General features: G+C 46.5%; 1 protein-coding gene across 3 annotated transcripts in view; it reads right to left on the reverse strand.

Moving 5' to 3' along the window:
* Window positions 1-206: 206 nt before the first annotated feature.
* Window positions 207-13,032, reverse strand: part of CRACDL (CRACD like) — a 144,220-nt gene continuing 131,394 nt past the window's right edge. For 2 of the 3 annotated variants that reach the window (XM_039232383.1, XM_039232382.1), the window contains exons 8-10: window positions 3,521-3,693; window positions 2,107-2,251; window positions 207-1,022 (exon numbers count right to left, since the gene is read on the reverse strand). In XM_039232383.1, coding sequence (XP_039088314.1) covers window positions 880-1,022; window positions 2,107-2,251; window positions 3,521-3,693 — 461 coding nt within the window. In that variant the 3' untranslated portion in view covers window positions 207-879. The remainder of the gene's footprint in view (window positions 1,023-2,106; window positions 2,252-3,520; window positions 3,694-13,032) is intronic. The other variant, XM_039232384.1, reaches the window with a different exon arrangement.

Genomic DNA, 13,032 nt, shown 5'->3' on the forward strand with positions numbered 1-13,032 from the left:
TCTACATTATCTTCTGATTTCCAAAAATAAACACTGAAAATTTTATTGGAAAAAAGAATCTCAAAAAACCCAACCCCCCAAACAAACCCAACTGAGACTCTGAATGATACAGATATTAACCGAAACTCCACACATCGCATTTCACTCACTGCTGGAGGACATTCTCCGAGTGTGAGTAGAAAGAACGTTTACACATAGGACAGAGGCATGTTTGAAACCTTTTATTGAACAGGCAATGCATTGTGCAATGGTTAAAGACACAGATGCCTTGTGGAAAAGTTTAAAAATTATTTTTGGAAACAGTCTACGAATTGATGAACCCGGCCATGTTCCTTCTGCTCCTTCTTCGAGTGACTGTCTTCGGGAAAACTGTTTAATAGCTGCTCTTGGAAACGGCATCCCTGTTTTACCAAAAATGTCATGCCTAATAGTAAACATTGAAAGAAGACAGGATCCACAGGCAAGACCACACCCGGAGACACAAGTTGGTCTCAGGTGGAAGCACAGACACACGTCCTCCTGGAAGACTTTCCCCTTTGACCTTGCAGGCGCTTCCGACTTAGGCTTTCACTGCTCACTTGTCCGAGCCCTCTTTATCAAGGCAGTTCTCAAAGACTCACATTCATACCTTTGGGCACAGGACCTTGGTCCTGGCCCTTTTCAATGGTGCTCTTGTTTTAGGGCACCTCTGGCCCAGGACTGTGGCTGTGTGTCTGTCTTTGTTGGCCTGGTTCCTTCCTCTTCCCCAGGCTCGCTCTCCCATGACTTGATGATAAAATCACTCTTCAGTTTCACAGTTTGTTTGCCTTGATTTACTGGCAGTTTTTAAGTAAGTGACCTGTCAAGGTAGTGGGCATTCTTTAGCAGCAGGCTGTCAGCCTATTTTATAATTTGGGGCATATCGCTCCAAGCTTGAGATTTCTTTCTGGCAAGTTCCATCCAGGATGGCTGATCTGCACTGGCATAACTGGCCCTCTTCAGCTGATGCAATTCTTTCTCCGTCATCACTGCAGACTGAGCTGCTGGAAAGAAGACAAAACAAACAGAAACACGAGAAATGAGTTTGGATTTCCATTTAAGCCTCTTGTGTTTCTTTAAAATATACGTCAAGGTCTTAGCTGTGGTCTCAAACACAAAATCCATTAATGTGTAAACACGTAAAGAAGACTTAAGCAGAGAATAATTTATGTGATAAAAAGACTTAAAAACAGCAAGCTCAAAATGGTTCCAGCAATGCAGTGAGGTGAGAGAAACTTTCAGAATAAAACTGCAGGAACTCTGGGTATCGGTTGGCACAATGGTGCCAATATTCTTAACACTGACAACCTGTATACTTAAAAATAGCTAGGATGTTAGATTTTGTTGTGTGTATTTTACCACAATTAAAAATCAATTTAAAACTACTGATACATGTGACAGCAGAGATGAAAAAAACCCTATGCTGAGTCAAAGAAGCCACCTACAAAAGAACACATATTTTATGACTCCATTTATAAGAAATGTCCCCAAGGGCAAGTATATGGAGACAGAAAGTAGATTAGTGGTTACCTAGCCCTGGGGTTGGGAACAGTGAATGACTATAAATAGGCATGAGGTTTCCTTTTAGGGTGAAGGAAGTGTTCTAAAATTAGAATGTGACAGTTGTGTACAAGTTGGTAAATATATACTTATTGTCAATATATACTCGCTGAATTGTATGCTTAAAATGAGTGAGTGTTATGGTGTGGAAGTGACATCTCAGTAAAAGCCATTTAAAAAAATCAATGTGGCAAAGTAATTTAAAGAAAGAAATCAAGAAAAGCAAGACCAATCCTGGAAACGTATTTCAAAGTAAAACCTTGGATTGTGAGTAAATTGTTCTGCGAGTGTTCTGAGTGTTCCGCAACATGAGCAAACGTTTCTGGTAAATTTTAACTTGATAAACGAGCGATGTCTTGCAATACAAGTAGTACGTGATGCCGAACATTACATGATCACAACTGAGCCAATGGTTCTTGAAATTTGCGTTGATATATGAGTGCTTTGGGTTACAAGCACGTTCCCAGAACGAATTATGCTCGCACAACAAGGTTTTACTGTATTTGGTACTGCCTGCGGGTTTCATACCCAAGTTCTGATGGGACAAGGAGATTCCTCTTTGCAGCCCCTCCTGGAGGCGGAGCTTTGTCCCCTGCCTCCGGTCCACAGTGGGCTTGGCAGGAGCCATCAGGAAAGACTTGCTGCGGACAAAGTCAGCTTGCTTCATGGGCTCCTATTGGGACACAAGAGAGATACTCGCTGTTTGGTAACCAGACATTCCAAGAGGGGGCAAACATAACCAACGACAGTGGGCCATAGAACTTCTCTGCTGAGTTGTGCCACTGGCACTTTCTTAGCAGAGCTCTGATTTGTGCCCTTGCTGAGAGGAGCCTTTAGAATTTCAGATTTAGGTGAGTGTGGGGCCTTCTAAGCCTATACAGGCATCATGGCTTCTGCCCTGTCCCCACATGTGGCGTCAGCCCCATGTGTCAGATGGCAGGGATTCCATTTAAAAGTCACAATGAGGGGTGCCTGGGTGGCTCAGTCAGCTGAGTGTCCGACTTCAGTTCAGGTCATGATCTCATGGTTTGTGAGTTGGAGCCCTGCATCAGGCTCTGTGCTGACAGCTCAGAGCCTGGAGCCTGCTTCAGATTCTGTGTCTCCTTCTCTCTCTGCCCCTCACCCACTTGTGCTCTGTCTCTCTCTGTCTCTAAAAAATAAATAAATGTAAACCAAAAAAATTGTTTTAATAAACATTAAAAAAATTAAAAATAAAATAAAAATAAAAGTCACAGTGAATTGTTTGGAAATAGTTTTGAGACCCGGCATGAACATGGATGCCCCAAACAAAAACCCCTGTTTCGTATTTGCTTTAGAAATTCCCTTACCCTGCATGAAGGGTTTCAAGGATGGGTACGAAGGAGGTTTGGGTTCAAACGAAGGAAAGCAGGTGCTACTGCAGGCTCGGGCTCATTTCCTCACATGGCTGAAACATGCTTATGGGTTTATCGTGGCGGCTATCAGGGGAACACAGAAGCTGTGGGTCTTGTCCTGTTTGGGAGCATAGATGCTTGGGGTTGAGAAAGCTGTTCCAGTGCAGAGTACAAAGTGGAGACCCAGGTTCTGGCCCTGCAGCCCTAGGTGAGGAGCAAGGAGCCCCAGCAGGTGGTGAGCATGGCAGCAAAAGCAGGGCTCGTCCATTACCGTGCAAAGAGCCGAGATGGAGCTGCTGACATGGGTCACCATGCTCGCTTCTAACTGAGAAGTTATTTTAACCCTGGTTCATTTCTCCAGATGCTGAGCTGTGTTGCCTAGGAGGCAGGGTGATCTACCCACCCACTTGTAACATCCCAGCTCACACTGAGGGCAGACATCACAAGCAAGGGTCTCGAGCATCACAGCAATCGTCACAGGCAAGGTTCTCAGTAATGAACATACAGAATGTGTGGGGTGCTGGGCCCCCCTTCTATCTAGAGAGACAGAAAGCGTTTGCTCTAAGCACCTGGGCTTTCTCGGGTACCTTGGCTTGCTTTCCTATTTCGGACTTCAGGGTGCGGACCCCAGGCTTGTCTTCCTGGTTAGGGAGCTGGTCCGGGGTCCCTCGCCGCTTCTGTCGAGCGATGGTGATCCAGGGCGGTGCAGGCTGGCCCTCGGCTGCGGGAGGCAGACCCTTCTCTGTGGGTAAAGACACAAGGTTATGCAAAACAGCCCAGCCCTTGTCCAGTCTCACCTTCAGCTTCTCCCACACAGAGAACACTGCACAGAGGAGCTGGAGGCCAGGGTGTGTGCGGGAGAAAGAGAGAGGGTCTGGGAGCTTCTCTGGTGAGACTATTGGTTTTCTTCAGGGGACTTGGTTTTCTCATGTAAAGATGCATCAAAGGGATGATGCTCCTCTAGTCTGAGCCACACAAAATTAAAGCAACTGCTCCTATATGCACATTTTAAAGCCACATTCCTCCCACGGGATATTTCCTGGAATGAGATAAAAATAAATACATAAATAAGATTACTTTAATATAAGCCTGGCATTTTGGGCTAGTACATACTATGTGATCCCTGATTTTCTTGGGAGTTTTGAAGACACACTATTATTCTTTTCTTTTTTTTTTTTTTTAATTGTAAGCATAACCCTCCTTTTGTGCAGCGTGACACCAAAACTAACCACAGTTGGTTTCCTTAATATTCTAGAGAGAGAACAGAAACAGTGCCTTTATTTATTTAAAAATTTTTAAATGTTTATTTATTTTTTAGAGAGAGAAAGATAGAGTGTGAGCAGGGGATGGGCTGAAAGAGGCTCCAGGCTCTGAGTTGTCAGCACAGAGCCCAACATGGGGCTTGAATTCACGAACTGTGAGATCATGACCTGAGCTGAAGTCTGACACCTAACCGACTGAGCCACCCAGGCGCCCCTATAAATAGCACCTTTAAAACCATAATGTTTTGTTGAATTTTCTTCCATGTCCACAGTACTTATCTGTCAAAGGTAACACTGTAGGTCCCTCTTTTTAATTCTTCTGTATTTTCATATTTTCTTTGATGGAAATTTATTATCTTTATCCACAGAAAAAAGAAGCAAGCTTACTTTCTTCAAGGAAACCTATGACTTAAATAGTGGCTTCTCACAGGCGTGAGTACACTGAACCCAGGGTGCTTGGGTGGCTCAGCTGGTTAAGTAGCATCGGCTCAGGTCATGATCTCATGGTTCGTGAGTTCAAGCCCTGCATGGACTCTCTGTGCTAACAGCAGAGAGCCCACTTTGGATCCTCTGTCTCCTTCTGCCTCTGCTCCTCCCCCTCTCTTGCTCACTGTCTCTCAAAAATAAACATTAAAAAAAAAAAAACCATGTACACTAAATCTGAAGGTTCCCCATGAGCCTGCCTTTCTGAACGTTTGCCTGCTAGCACACAATACAAAGACAGAAGTATATCCCCATATGCCTGGCCCCTGGCCCCTCACCGCCTTCCCTTCTACACAGGGCACCTTGGTCAGCAAGGTGAAGGCAGGGCCCATGTCACAGCAATGCATGCAGATGTCTGGGATGACATCTCATTCTTGGTGGCTTAACATATACCACCCCTGGCTCTGATGTGATAGGATATTACTCTATTTGTTCTTGTTTCTGTCTCCAGTTTAAGCTGCAGTCTTTTTCTCTCAGCTTCCCGGTCACCAAGAGGGGCGGGGGACAGGAGCCACTGCTCTGCAACCTACAGTCTCCCGTCAGAGTTGAGAGAGCTTCTGGCTTCACACACTGACCTCGCCCTGGACTGGACAGCCAGGAATGGCTCCCACTCTTCTGCTGGCTGCTTCCTGCAGCCTCCACACTACCGGTCCCCAGGGAGCCCTGCTCTCTCTCTTTCCTTCATCCCTTGTCCCTTCTTGCCTCTTCAGGCTCTCCCTGGCATCTGACCTCTTCTCTGCTGCTTTGCAAAGTGCTTGGGTCTCCTACAGCTTGGAAAGAACGGTCTCCACTGAGCCTCACCATCCCCTTGAAGCCCCAGTCCTCCGTTCTCCTCCGCCCTCCACCTCCAGTGGCCTCTGCCTGTCTCTCCAGCTGATGCCTGACCCGGCCACAACAAGGGTGCTGTTCTCTGCACCCAACCACCGAACCATATATCCTGAGCTCTCCCTGTTCCCACCCTGCTCTACCCCGCATACTGATGGAGCTGCATTAACCTTGCCTGGGAGGCCTGTCCTCCTTGGGCATGCCTCCCCCGGAGCCCTGTTGGACTCTTGCTCCTAAACCTGGGAAATCCTCCTGTTCCTGACCCTCAGCCTTCATCCCTTCTTCTCCAAAATGTTCTCTTTGTTCCACACTTGGTTTCAACACTCAGATCTGTCCAGGCTACTTCTAAATGTACAATCGTTCCTACTAGCCAGGTCTCAACACTTCTGCTCTCCTCCTTCTCCCTCCCTTAATCCTTCCTCCCCCCCGCCCCCCCTTCGGCATTTGCTATGTGGAAGGACTGTGCTAAATGCTAAGGTGGAAAAATAAACAGCCAGTTGTCTGTTCTTTCAAACTCTCAAAATCTAGTGGGGGAGACTAAACGCAAACAAGCAACTGTGGTGGAAATTGGAAGATGCTACAGTTTACAAAGTGCTGGGGGCGCGCAGGGCCTAACACTGGTAGCTGGTGGGTGGGGCGCTGTCTGGGTTGGGACCTGGAGAAGGAACCTTCCAGGCTGCGTAGAGGGGCAAGGAAAGGCCTCTCAGGTGGAGGGGGCAGAGGCAGAGCTATGGGCAGGCTGGCTGAGAGGGGCAGACTGAGAAGGGTCTTCTTGGCCCTTTTCTTGTCCATAATGGGGAGCCCTGGGGTTTGAACCAAGGGTACACTCTGGAGGCTGTGTGGAGAGGAAGTCAGACTGGGGAGGGATAGGAGGCTGTGAGGTGAGGAGGGAGGCTGTGGCCACAGTCCAAGAGGTGACCAGGGATTAGAATCCTTCGATCCTGTTTCAGAATCATCCCTGCTTGCCTGTGAACGATCTGCCCAGATGCTGCCTCCTCCATGAAGCCTGCTCTGATCAGCCTAGATGAACATGCTCTCCTCCTAATCCTTCTGTGACTCTTTTAAGAGATTTACCCCACTGCTTGGTTCAAAGTTTGCCTCACCGATATATGCTTTTGGTCATTAGAACATCTTACTTATTTAACAGACACACTCCACAGACTATGCACCATGTAGTGTCCTAATATTAGCTCATTTACAATGTTATTTTACGTTTTATCTCTTGTCTGGAGAACCCAGTGATTGCCTGGCACGCAGAAGGTGTTTATTTACAGAAAGTCTGCATTTCTCTTACCTTAATCTCAATCTCTCCTTCCAGGGAGTCCTCATGGTCTTTCTGGACTTTTAACTTTTATTTTTCAGAGAGAGAGAGACAGAGAGAGAGAGAGAGAGACAGAGAGAGAGAGAGAGAGGGCAAGGATGGACAGAGGATCTGAAGCAGGCTCTGCGCCAACAGCACAGAGCCTCATGTGGCTTGAACTCACAAACCGTGAGATCGTGATCTGAGCCGAAGTCAGATGCTTAACTGACTGAGCCAACCAGGCGCCCCTGGACTTTTAACTTTTTTCTTAAAATGGTTTCTTTCCGCTTCTCCTTTGATCTCTTCCTCACACTCAGTGACAGTCGTGTCCTCTGTTTGATTGTGGCCAGAGTGAGCTGTCTGGTGGGGCCATCCTCCCCGCTCTGCCCAACTCGTGCTGCTCAGGAGCCTTTGCCACAGCACAGGCTGACTGGAGAGAGGGATTTCACTATGGGTTTAATCTCATTACCTCAGTCAACAGAATATTCTGAATAATTCTGTCAAGACTAAGGATACACAGAGAGATTCTTTTCATCCTGAGTTTTAACCTAGAGGCTGAGTGGCAGCTGCAAAATTCCAAGGGGGCCCAGCATCTCCCAGTGCTCTGGCTGGCTCTCCATCCCTCAGGTCTGTGTGGGGAAGTGACACACGTGTCACTCTCACCACGAGGGCACAAGGCAGCTCTGATGAATTCCTATACCCTAGTTGGGCCAAAAAGAGTATTTAAAAACTCACTAGAAAAGGTTATACAGAACAGGGACTATGTAGCATTCCTGGGGACTGTGCTGATCAGAGCCTGCAGCAGAGGTGCCTGGGTGGCTCAGTCATTAACAATCAACTTGGGCTCAGGTCACAATCTCACAGTTCATTAGTTCAAACTCCACATTGGTGAGCTTGAGCCCCGTTTCAGGTGAGCCCTACTTCTCTCTCTCTCTGTCCCTCTCTCTCTCCTGTCCCTCCTGGGATTCTCTCTCTCTCAAAAATAATAAAATAAAATAAATAAAATAAAATAAAATAAAATAAATTAAATAAAATAAAATAAAATAAAATAAAATAAAATAAAATAAAAGAGGCCTACAGCAAGGCTGGGGACTCCAAAGGCAGACCGAGGCTGAGGGCCCTCCTGGATCAGATTCAAGGCTAATAGCTTACTGGTCCAGAGGCAAATCCTATCCTGTCCAGTTTGGTCACAGGAACTGAGGTCTTGGAAACAACACAGCTAGGTTCCACTTGGCGAGAGGTGGCTTTTCTTCTTTCCTTGCATCGAGAGCATGCTGGCAGATTTCTTCACAAGCAGAGAAGGTCACTGGCCTCGGCTCTGCCTTTCAGTGGGCAGCTGTACTTTGTGTGTGAGTGTGCACACCTGTGTCAGGCATTCATAGGCAGGCTCATGGGACAGAGTGATCGCTGCACCCATGCCCTGCTGTGCCAGCGTGGTATCGAGCAACCTACAACGGCAGTGTCACCAAGTACTGGGCCAGGCATATGGCCGAGATCTTTCAGCAACCATTTCTCTTTGGTTCCTACTTCTTTTCCCTGAGTGGTGGCCTTTCCTTGTATTCAGTGCTCTTTCCTCGCCGTTTTCTTCCTTGTCAGGAATGTGAGTGGGCCAGAGGGACCCTGACAGCCTCCAGACCCTTTCATAGGACAGTCCAGGACAGGCCTCATGGATGGAGGGCACAGGAATAGTAGATGAAATTCCAGACAACAGGAAGGAGGGAGAAGGGCCACTAAGCTTCCTATCATGATTCAGAGAGACCTGGGATTCCGCCCAGAGCCTCACGGAGCCCGCTTGAAAGTGCCTGTGCCAGGTGAGCCCAGGCAGAGCGGCTAGGCGAGGATCCATTCTGCTCTGTGGCAGAAGGCCCAGCTGGCCACTCTGGTTTGCACCCCCGTCACCCCTGCACATGGTGCCACGGCAGGGGTAACGATTATGGGGTGTGTGCCATGCTGCACAGGGGGTGGGGGGAAGGGGAGTAAAGACACAGGTAATGTGTAGGATAAGGCAGGTCTCAGGTGCCAAAGACCTTACTATGTGCTACCTCTACTGCATGAATATTCAGGGTCAAGGTTTGGCCATAAAAAAGCTTCTGAGATTAAACACGTTCAAAATGTCATTTATCCCAGGCAAATATAGATGTGGCAGCAGATTAAATAAAAGGAGTTGAAAACACTCCTTTGTTTACTCCTTTCTGCCTCAACACACAGACAGCCTTAATCTTCTGGGGATTTGGCAAAAGGGCTCTGACATCTCAATTTCTCCTCCCCACTTGACAACAGGTTTTTAAGCAGTCGGGTGTGCCTGGGTTTGCAATGAACAGCCCAGGAGCATTTCTCACGGAGCATTTCTCACGCACAGGAAACCACTGATTCATGTCTGTATCTGTGTGATTTCCTTTACGGAGAGTCTGAAAGAGATGGACGCCCCCAAACACAACTCCCCTGGAAAGGAAGATAGCAAATTTGATCTGCTGTACAACATATGTAGAGTAAAACTTCTGGAAGATACAATGCTTTCGATGCAGGAAGCTCTAACAGCCACAATGTTTGCCCTAAATAAGTTAATTTCGCATGAGGACAACTTTTGATCAGGAAAAATGTTTTTGTTGTTATTTTGAGGATATGATTCTGTCAAAGGGGGAGATTTTCTCCAGATTCTTTCTTTCTTCTTAACGTGCTCTCCTTCTTCAAGGGTTTGGTTTGAAAAGTGTATTTATTGTTCAAGCATTCATTTCCAAGAGAGTTTGTTCTTGTGGTTGGTTCAGTAGGCTGTGGTGATGAGGACTACTTCCTCCCTGGGGCCAGGAAACGGAGCAGCTACTGATGTGGCCCTGGGGCCTCCATGTCTAAGATTAAGGCCTCGGGCTGAGGTGTTTGGGGGCAAATTCCAGAATCTCTCTGTGACTCAATTTCAGTGTTAAATGAGGAAAGAAGCAGTGTGTACCTCTTTTAATGTGACTGCAGACTGCAGATCACATGCTATTTACACTCCTTTGTGATGGTGAAGATGTAATGAGATATAACCCACGGAAGGCACTTAGCACAGTGCCTGGCATCTCGTAAGCTAAAGAGTGAGCTGCCCTGCAAAGGGTGCTGGTGTTATTTTGCTGTTGTTAGTCCCACTTGAGAAGAGATGCAGACTTTGGTCAAATCCTAGCCAGGACATGGTGGAGACCAGTGAGCCCTTTGCCAATGTCCTCTCCCATGATAAGAAAACAGAAGCAAGCCCTGCGATGTCCACCAGCCTTTAGCTGGGCCAAGGTGACCAGACTGACTCTTGGTTCCAGAGGACATGATCTGTGATGGTCCAAGCAGACTAACTCTTGATGCTCTGTGTGTCCTGGTCTCCTCATGAGCCACACCATCAGGGCAGGGGCCCAGTCCTGGCCATCTCTGCATCTGCTGTGCCCTGCATGGACTGGGGAGGGCCAGCAAGGTCTGAACAAGGCCACCACGTAGACCATGTCAGGAGGAGTCTGGTCCAAGTAACCCAGTGCCCACCAAAACCACACTCTAGAATAAATAGCACTCTGCTCCTCCCTGTAGACACTATGCCCTGTGGACAGCTGGCTGACAGGCAGGTCCTGATGCAACTACACATCGCCCAAGATGGCAGCCCAATTTTCTTCTGTCTTCCCAGGAGCCTACCACGTATATCACTTTGAAAACACTCCCTCACACACAACTCTAATACAATGGGGAAGAAAACCACACAGTTTCTGGACACACATTTGGCATTTTAACCAAGCTATTTGTATACAAGAAGACATAAAATTAACCATTCAGAAAATCCTCAGTGTTTAACTACTTCTAGAGATATATTTAACCAGCCCTCTGTGAGACAGATGCCTCTCATTTACTTCATTTTGACTTGCTGGTCAGTGATGGTTTATTTTTTGTTGTTTTTTGTTTTTCCTTTTTGGTGCCTATTACAATTCAGCCTTGAAGTACTGTTTCTTTCATTCAGAAAGACTTCTATAATGACCCACTGAGGGGTTGAGGCTGAGACTCCAACAGTGGTCTACACCCCATGTAACGTGCAGGACACAGCTGAGTCTGGAAGGTGGGAGCTGTCGTGATGACTGTCTTCTGGGTGAGAGGCAATGAGCTGTACAATGTACATTACCAGGGTTTCCTGCCCTTTGGCTGAGAAAAATAAAGCAAGTCTATGCCCTAATCCAACACACAGCAGGATGGCAGGATTCTTACACCTCTTGAAAATTTCTGGAACCACAATTTTTAAGAATCTCTTTCCCTTCACAAAGCATTTTTCTTGTTTATAAAAGTACACATGTACAAGGTACAAATTCAGAAAACAGATGAAACTGTAAAGAAGGAAAAGGAAGTTTCCCATAAATCAACAACCCAGGAGAGCTGTGCTAACACTCTGGCATGCTCCTTTGAATCTTTTTCCATTACACTGTCATTTTAAATAGCTTAAAAATATGTATCAATGGCTCATTCCCAGCTTTTCAAAACATTCTTTGTGGAAGGAGAAGCCTGGGTTTACGCTCTATGATTTCTGATCTAACATGCATAGATCATTAACATCTGTCACAATTAGCTGAAGCCAGAACAGTGCCTGGGTGTTTCAATAACAGCAAACATCCTCCATTTCTGCCTCCCCTCCAGGTCCTCTGCCGCGGCCCTGGTTTACATGGAGGCGATGAGGTGTGTAAACACACACTAAGGGGACTGCTGAAGTGGGGTTGGGGTCCTGGGCTCTGGGGACATGTGAGACCTCACCTAAATTAAGGGTTTATGTCAGGCTTCCTCTTTTTTTTAATGTTTGTTTTATTTATTTGTTTGTTTGTTTTTACTATATTTTTTTGAGAGGAGAGATGGAGAATGAGCAGGAGAGAGGCAGAGGGAGAGGGAGACAGAATTTCAAGCAAGCTCCTCACTGTCAGCACAGGGCCCGATACAGGGGGTGAACTCACAAACTGTGAGATCATGATCTGAGCCAAGAGTCAGATGCTCAACCTACAGAGCCACCCAGGCACTCCTATGCCAGGCTTCCTATATGAAAGCTGAGGGTTTGGTGTTTTCATTAAGCATTTATTGAGCGACTATCTGTCTCAGCTTACACAGACAGCCCCTGATCAATACATGCTAGCAAAGTCTGCAGTCGGTCTTTGCTGGTTCTCTCCATGAGTCAGACTGTGTGATCTTACAGTGGAACTTGGGCTTTTAACTCTTGTGTCAGCATTTGTCTCAAACCTGTGGTGAGCGTTTGGGGAGTGAGGGCTTTTCAAAGAGCAAGCTCCCATTCTGAATGATGTGCGATGGGCTGTGTTCTATTTCCACCTCCAGATTAAACTAATTGCTATTCCTACCTTTCCCATTCAACGAATACAGTCAGTCCTCACTGTTTACAGATTCCATATTTGTGAATTTGCCTACTTGCTATAATGTATTCGTAATGCCCACACCAGTTCTTGTGAGCAGTCATGGTCATTTACAGACACATGCAGAGAAGTGAAAAATTTGAGTCTCTGGGCAAGCATGGTCCCAGCTGATGGGACTCTGTTTCTTTCCTGTTTCTGCTCTCATACTGTGAACAAATGGCCTTTTTGAGATATACTTGGCGTTACTGCATTTTTTGCATTTTTGTGGGGGGTTCTGGGGTGATTTTACTGTAAAATGGCCCACATGTCTAGTGCTAAAGTGCTGTCTGGTGTTCCTGACCAAGAAGACTCTTAGGTGCGTCACAGAGAAAATACGTGTGCCAAATGAACTTCATTCAGGCGTGAGTTTCAGTCTTGTTGGCTGTGAATGGGATGATAATCAACAATACATACAATACAGTGTTTTAAACAGAAACACACATAAAACAAGGACATGTACTGATCAGTTGACAAAATGTTGTAATCAGAGCTCACTAGCTCTGATTTCTACTCCATCTTTCTTCTAGGTGCAATGGTTCAGTATTCACTAGTTCACTGTTAACAGCAACTTTATGGAACATAACTACTACACATAATGAGAATCAACTGTACCTGATGAGTACCCACGAGGCACAAGGCTCTGTGGCTAGTGCTGAGTCTACAGATAGGAAGGCTGTTTCTAATCTAACACATCTCTCCAGTGCACTGCACATGGGCTCCCCTGCAAGGACAATCAGGAATCAAGGGATCCTTCAACAGCTAGCACATGTCCCACAGTCCAGGAATGAGTGCCATAGCTTGTTGGCAGGGGGCAGGAGAAGCCT

Source organism: Hyaena hyaena, unplaced genomic scaffold (genome assembly GCF_003009895.1).
Source record: "Hyaena hyaena isolate Hyena2069 unplaced genomic scaffold, ASM300989v1 scaffold_64, whole genome shotgun sequence".
NCBI classification, from domain to species: Eukaryota; Metazoa; Chordata; class Mammalia; order Carnivora; family Hyaenidae; genus Hyaena; species Hyaena hyaena.